The following is a 7,410-nucleotide window of genomic DNA, read 5'->3' on the forward strand; positions in this document are numbered from 1 at the left end:
AGCGCGTAGGACGACATGCTACTATTCTACGCATTCCGTTCAGTTTTGCTGTTTTCCCTGGGTGGGCCCAGTGCCACACTCAATCAATCAAAATTCAAAACGTTCCTCTCACGGACTGGGTTACCGGTTTTTCATTGTCAAATGCCGTAGAGAAAAAAACCTTCTCGAAGATATTCTAATCTAAAGGATCTTACACAATGTGTACCAACGATGACGTAAATTCGATCCATAAGATCAAACTTTGAAATAAAAAGATTCTAAAATAGTGGTTTCTGAATGGGGTCTACAGTTTGGATTGTGGTCTATTATCACCCCCGAAAGGGAGGAGGAGCGTATACGTACGGCAGATGCTGACCTTTGACTTTAAGACCTATCTCCCAATTCCGGTTGATTACCGATCTGTCCATCGTTTCATCTTTTGTAATTTGAAATCTCTCCCTCCCCAAAAAGAGACGTTATAAGCTTTTATCCTTTTGTTTTTCTGTAAAATTTTTTCCATTTTTAATTGTTTTATTTTTAAAAATCCAATGGTGAGAATGAGATAGACGTGAGAACTGTCTCTTCCTGTCTACATTTAATGCTCGACTACGAACCCGACCCATTGATTTCTCTCACCAAATTCCCTCACTCCCTCCGTCTCTCCCAACCTCTGTTACTTCCCTTTTTCTTCACCCGAAACCTCGCTATTTCCCTTCTGATGCCTTTTTGTTTTCTTTCAAAACCCTAACCCTATTTTTGCTTAGAATTTTGGAACAATTTTTAGGGGAGCTCTTCATGGATTGACCTAGACATTGTAGATCTTTCCTATCGTTGATGTAAGTTCCTCTTTTAGCTTTGCGACCTCTCTTTTTCTTTACTCTGGAGCCTGGACATGTGGTTTCTTGGATACAATTATCTTTTCTGATGTGGAGTGAGTAGATTTAGGTCCATGTTTCGTTATATTTACATCCTATTTGAAGCTATTGAGTTGAGCAAACTTCTTCTTTTCCATCTCCGTCATTTTGTTTTCGTTCTCCAACCAATTAACTGCATACTTTTAGTGTTAGTATCGTTAAGCTTATGAAGGGTGAACCCACCATTTATTTTGATGATTGCAGCCATTTATATTCCCTTTTCATTTCCCCACTTTTTCTTCTTTACATTTGTAGCTGATGTTTTTAGAGGTACGTCACGAAGGTTCAAAAATTGAAAAGCTTTTATCTTTGTTTGTACGGCAGATGGATTTTGGTGGAACAATGTAAACTAGTTTGAGACCAGCTCAGGCATTGAAGTGGTTTTGGTCTATGCACGAGGAAATGGGGATTGAGAAACATACTTTAAAGAATGGAGCCGGCTATGTTGGCGGCTTTCTTCAATTGTTTGACTGGAATGCAAAGTCCAGGAAGAAGCTGTTCTCCAACAGGTCTGATGGTGATGAACCAGGTATGTTTGTTTTCCTTTTCAAAGGTCAGCACGATTTATATATGTATGGCATTTTTTGTTTATGTGTACTACTTATCTGGGATTCATTAAGAATCTTCTTTCTTCTGCCTTTTTCATATAGAGGGATTGAAACAAGGAAAGAGAAGTGAAGGGAATTTGCCGATGACACGACTTCGGCTGGTGGGTATATGTGTCTGTTTTCGTTTCTTATTTGTCACGCTGATATGTCATGGTGAACGCATTTATGATTATCCCTCTCTTGTCATCTTTCCAGACGGAGGAGGATGAGATTGGAGGAGGATCTAGTATAAAAGGAAGTAGTGATTACAGTTGTGCTTCGTCTGTCACCGATGAGGAAGGATATGGCACTAGGCCCCCTGGGGTAGTGGCCAGACTTATGGGATTGGATTCATTGCCGAGTTCTAATGCCGCAGAGCCATATTCTACCCCATTTTTTGACTCTCTGTCTCTTCGAGATGCTCAATACCAAAAGAGGACACTTGAGTTTCACAATGAGCGACAAATTATGCATTCTGGGAATCTGTCCAATAATAAAATAGAGAGTTTTTCTAGGAACAGTTTAGAACCAAGGCCTCAGAAGATACCCAACAGGCCAATTGAGAGGTTTCAAACTGAAATACTGCCTCCAAAATCTGCTAAATCCATTCCGATTACCCACCATAAGCTATTATCTCCTATCAAGAGCCCTGGGTTTGTACCAACCAAGAATGCGGCTCATATAATGGAGGCAGCAGCAAAGATCATTGAGCCAGGGCCTCAGGCTATGATTAAGGGAAAAATTCCATCACTAAGTTCTTCTTCAATCCCCTTAAAAGTTCGGGATTTTAAAGAGAAACTGGAAGCTGCTCAAAGACCCTCCAGGATTCCTGAAGCATCTCGAAGACCCCTTGAGTCCAATGCAGTTAAGCATCTTAAGGGACAGTCTCTGAGTAAGAGCTGGAATGGATCAGAAGATACACCACAGTTCAGGGCTTCTCCGGATTCAGAAGAAAGTAATTCTTCTGGTTTGAAGAATAAGGGAAAATCCATTTCACTTGCTATCCAAGCAAAGGTCAATGTTCAGAGAAGAGAGGGTTTGGGGTCGAGTACCAACAGGAGTTCGCTGAACCAGAAGGAGCAAACTGATGTTAAGTCGAACCAGCAATTCAAGAACCAAAAAAATGCCCAAAAGAATATGCAGAGGAAATCTTCTACACAGAGTGCAACTGGTGTTCTCAGGCAGAATAACCAAAAACAGAATTGCACAACTAATAAAGACAAATTACCTTCGAAGCCTTCAGGATCTAACCAACAAAGCAGAAAAATTCTTTCTGTGGATGCCTCCTTTGGACGGAGTAGAACATTAAATAAGTTTTCGGGAAACTCCAAGGTTGGGTGTAGGAAGATTGGCCTAGAGGTTACAGACATTGAGAAGGAGGTTTCATCATCTAGAACAAATAGTTTCCCTCGGAAAAAACGTTCTATTGATGGGGATTTCCACTTTGAAAAGAATGGGGTTGTTAGTAATATTTTGGTTGATAAAGATGAGAAGCATGTCCAGTCCAACATGGCAGTGCACTCAAAGTGGACGGAAGATAACACAAGGAAGGGCATGGATGTTGTTTCCTTTACATTTACATCTCCTATGGTCAAATCTGTTCCTGGATCACAGTCCTCTGGTCAGGTGGTAGAAAAAAGCAGCAACTCTAGTCTAGATACTCGTGGTGAAAAGTCCTGTGCTGAAGCGAAAAGTTCCAAATTATCCTCCCTTGGGTTGAATGTAATAGGAGGTGATGCCTTGAGTATTCTTTTGGAACAGAAGTTGAGGGAATTAACATATGGAGTAGAGTCTTCCTGTCGGAACTCAGTCAAAGCAGGAATTGTTGCAAGTTCTGCATCAATTCTACAAGATTTAGTGTCGGCTCTAAATGCAGTAAGCACCACACCAAGAGAAGTCGGCAAAGGGTCCCAAGTTGGGGTCAACACAGATAATTTTGGTAGCATGCACAACACCACCTGCTCATCGACTGATGCTCAGATGTTTAAGATGGACCTTAACTTGAAGGTATGATGACACTCTGTTTAAATGCTAAGAATGCAGGGAGGGAGGGAGGGGGGCTTTTTCTTCTGATTTGAATATGGTAATAGTTGAGATAATTGGTTCATCCTTACAGCCTGCTGCATTTTGACCAATAAAACCAATACTAAATTGATAGAAAACTTAAACTAAAGAGAAGGATTGAGATTTATGATTGAGACCCTGCTGTCCAAATACACTGATAGTAGAGTGGAGAATGTTGTAAAAACTGGAGCTAATATATCTAAAATAGGTTCTCAACTTTTTAGTTTTGAACTCTTAATAATTTATTAGCTTAAATACATTGTTGAATGTTGTATTGAACAATCATAATAATCCAGGGATGTCTGAAGTATTAAACAATTCTTTATTCTTTTTTTTTATGATAAAATTTCTTGGACATAGTTTTAAAGATGATTAGTGAGCAAGGGAAAGGGGGAACCAGAACATGACCTGATGCTTTATTTTGTATGGAAACTTAAACACATCTCTCTTATACAAACAGGGGAGCTGCTATTACCGGTTACTTAGTTTACTTCTTATTTAGGAAAAATTAAGAAAGAATCATGGTCATTGGTTATACACTGAAGGAAAAAGATTTTAGGTCTGTTTTAGGATTTTAACCCTAAGTGGCAAAGTAAAAGCAGCACATTACTTTCTTTTGGTATTTTCACTAAATATAATAGAATGAAGCAACTTCAGTTTGTTTTCTTGATTTTCTAGCTTCATTAAAAATAATAATCTTATATTGCAGCAACACCTTGCTTGCCAAGTTGTACACCTTGCTGCCTTCATTCCATAATTCACTCCAATCCAACCTTAACTGCTCCAAGTGAAATGACATAGTGTGTTTTAACTTTCTTAAAATCAAAATGGTTCTGTAACTGCAAATCCATGTCTTTCGATAAAAGTTGTTTATCATAGACATGCTTCCCTCAATCAGCCAGATGCATCAAATGCCTCCAATCTATAGTTGTCAATGTGTGTAGGCTATCTATGGAATAGTGGAGCACCTTCTTGCCTTTCTTTCTCTCTCCTTGAAATCCTTGAGTCTTATAATAGTAAAACCCTAAAATAAAGCATATACGTGATAGGATATGTCAACATATATTAGTAAGATGCAACGATAATAATAAAATTACAATAAAGCATTTGCCTTAATTTTTTTCGCTTAAGCATTTCATTTCTGAGTTATTTTTATTCTCCTTTTCCAATTTTGCAGGCTATCTGTTTGTTAATGAACACAAATGCAATGAAATTGCATGTTTCTGGGTCATGTATCCTATTGGAAATGTTTTGCCCTCCATGGTGCATATAATCCAAGAGTACTAAGTTGGGCTATTAAAGTGATGAAGGGAAGGTATCCCTATTTATGGAAGGGACACCTAACTCTGAAACATCATATACAAATTAAAAAAAAAAGGAGAATATCATATTCTTTGAACCTTGGTCTAAACTCTGAACAGTTAATGCCTTTTGTCAGATATCACTTTGGGAAAGTGAGAAAGAGATGCTAAAATAGGCTGGTCAAAGGGTTTAGGTGCTATTATATAGAAGGTTGCACTGTGGCATAGGTAGGAATTTGATATGGTTTCTTGAAGTGTTTTGAAGACTGAAAGATAAGATAGAAAAAAAAATGAAAGATAAGATAAATGTGAGTGGATTTAGAAAATATATAAAACATATTTCTAGCAGTAGCGTAAAGAATAGAAAATGATGCAAATCAAGTCCAGAAGAGAATAAAGTTAATAGAGAAGAATAGAAAGAAGAAAACAAAAGGTTTCCTAGATGACTACACATGTTTTTGCCACATGATGTTGTAGGCCAACCAATTCATCAGATGGAGACCCTCTGGATCAGTGATTTGTTGTCTCTATATACATAAGCCCTATTCCTAATCTTGTATTGGAGTTCTGTGTCAACAATAGTTGTCCAGTTTTTAATAAAAAAAATTAAAAGAGCCTATAAAGAAGGGCATGTTTTAGGGCTTAACGTATTTTTTTCAGTTGAAAATTTTCCCATATTTGAAGATTCCAATTCCCTCTATCATGAGCTCACAAGATGGTTATGAAGTTCTCAACTATGCTTGACTTAGTTCCCAACTATTACTCTATTGATGTCTATGAAATTAAGCAAAGCAGTCTGAACATTCTATCCCAGATCTCTGCAATGGTTTTGAATACAGATAATTGAGTTGAACACATTTTTGAAACTTGATAATTGGGAAATCGTGGTAGTTTATTGGTGGTACTGTCTATGGTTTTTCTGTGTATCATATTTTTATGTAGAAATGTAGAATATTTTGATTTTTTTCTTATCTATGGTTTCACACTAAAATTCTTATTTGATGGTAATTTTCTATAAACTTTTTCAGGGAAGAGGAGGAATGGATGATTGTAGCAGCAGCAACATAGAAGTAAGGAAGGAACTGAACCATCGACATCCTAGTCCAGTTTCTGTTCTTGACCCTTCTTTCTCAAATGAAAGTTGCAATTCTTCAGATAGTGGGGACAGTTACAGTACCAATGGTAAAGCATAAACCCATCTTGGAAAATGATTAGACCTAGTGCATTGTTAAATGTGGGAGTGCTATTGACTGTCATATTTGAATTCAAACAACACTCATTCCCATTGTATTGGCATGAATTTCTATCTTCCGGTTTGATGGTATTCAGCATGCTCACATGTAAATATGCACTTCCTAAATTGATGCTGCCTGTTGTTTTTTATTTAGGTCTCTTCATGCAAATTGATGCTTGTCTTTAAAGATTACCTAATCATGTATTGTTTTGTTATTTTTCTAGGTAACAAGCGGGGTTTGTCTATTCAAGCTCAGGAAGTGGGTTCAAGTTGTTGTTCAAGGAAGTTTCATTCAGGGGAAGCTGAGACAGAATTGTCTGATTCCGCATCTTCCATGTCTACTGAGACATTAGGTAGAAAACATGCAACCAAATTTGATGTGGCAGACGACACAAGATCAACCAAGTGGGAACTGGAATATGTGAGAGAGATACTATGCAATGTAGAATTGATGTTCAAAGACTTCACAATAGGTCGGGCTCATGAAATCATAAATCCTCGTCTCTTTGACCAGTTGGAGAATCGGAAAACTGGGTTAAGAAATCAACAGGATTGGAAGGATTCCAGATTAAGGCGGAAAATGGTGTTTGATTGTGTGAGTGAATGCATGGATTTGAGATGCAGGCGATGTGCTAGTGGGGGCTGCAAAACATGGGCAAAGGGTTTATCCATGGTACGAAGGAAGAAATGGTTGGCTGAAGAAGTGTACAAGGAAATTTCAGGGTGGAGAAGCATGGGGGATTCGATGGTTGATGAGCTCGTAGACAAAGACATGAGCAGCCAGTATGGAAGATGGCTCGATTTTGACATTGAGGCATTTGAATTGGGTGTAGAAATTGAACAGGAGCTATTAAGTTCGTTGGTTGATGAAGTATTTGCTGATATCATCTCGGTTTAAGCATTTAAGAAGGTTCTTTTACCTCTGTAAGCTGATCTTCCGTATCTCTTTCGATTGAGGTTCTTGTATTGTATCACCTATTTAATTCATGGAAACAAAGATTTTTTTTTGTCGAGCTTATTCTTTGTGATACATGAGCGTGATGAGAACATCTCTCTAGGTGAGCCTGGAGTTTCATACAAATCCAGTAAACTTCCAGAGAGTGTTCACCGAGGTGTATAATTTTGAACATATTGGTGAACACCCCCTTAAATAATTGAATTAAAAGCTGGATTAATTATACTCGATTCAAGATTCAAGATTCAAGCCAGCGTTTGCATAAACATATGAATACTTAGTCTCGCTCTTTGGACTACCAAAATTAAAAAAAACAAAAAAACAAAAATTAATTAAAAGCTGGACACTCTGTCTCTGAATATTCCTTGAAAGAGTA

The 7,410-nt window shown here is 37.8% G+C and overlaps 1 protein-coding gene across 1 annotated transcript; it reads left to right on the top strand.

Moving 5' to 3' along the window:
* The first annotated feature begins 393 nt into the window (after window positions 1-393).
* TRM6 (serine-rich adhesin for platelets-like protein) lies at window positions 394-7,095 on the top strand. The gene is made up of 6 exons (XM_088976856.1): window positions 394-815; window positions 1,218-1,422; window positions 1,544-1,602; window positions 1,697-3,487; window positions 5,874-6,027; window positions 6,304-7,095. Exons 2-6 carry the CDS (start codon window positions 1,284-1,286, stop codon window positions 6,975-6,977), a joined length of 2,817 nt encoding a protein of 938 aa, XP_088832982.1. The 5' UTR covers window positions 394-815; window positions 1,218-1,283; the 3' UTR covers window positions 6,978-7,095.
* The last annotated feature ends 315 nt before the right edge of the window (window positions 7,096-7,410 follow it).

This window comes from Nelumbo lutea, chromosome 3 (assembly GCF_056320005.1).
Source record: "Nelumbo lutea isolate HS-2025 chromosome 3, American lotus-T2T, whole genome shotgun sequence".
Classification (NCBI taxonomy): Eukaryota; Viridiplantae; Streptophyta; class Magnoliopsida; order Proteales; family Nelumbonaceae; genus Nelumbo; species Nelumbo lutea.

Coding starts and splice junctions, on each gene's coding strand:
- TRM6 (XM_088976856.1), top strand. CDS start 1,284: ATGCACGAGGAAATGGGGATTGAGAAACATACTTTAAAGAATGGAGCC. Junction 1,423..1,543: donor GTCTGATGGTGATGAACCAG/GTATGTTTGTTT, acceptor TTTTTCATATAG/AGGGATTGAAACAAGGAAAG. Junction 6,028..6,303: donor GGACAGTTACAGTACCAATG/GTAAAGCATAAA, acceptor TTATTTTTCTAG/GTAACAAGCGGGGTTTGTCT.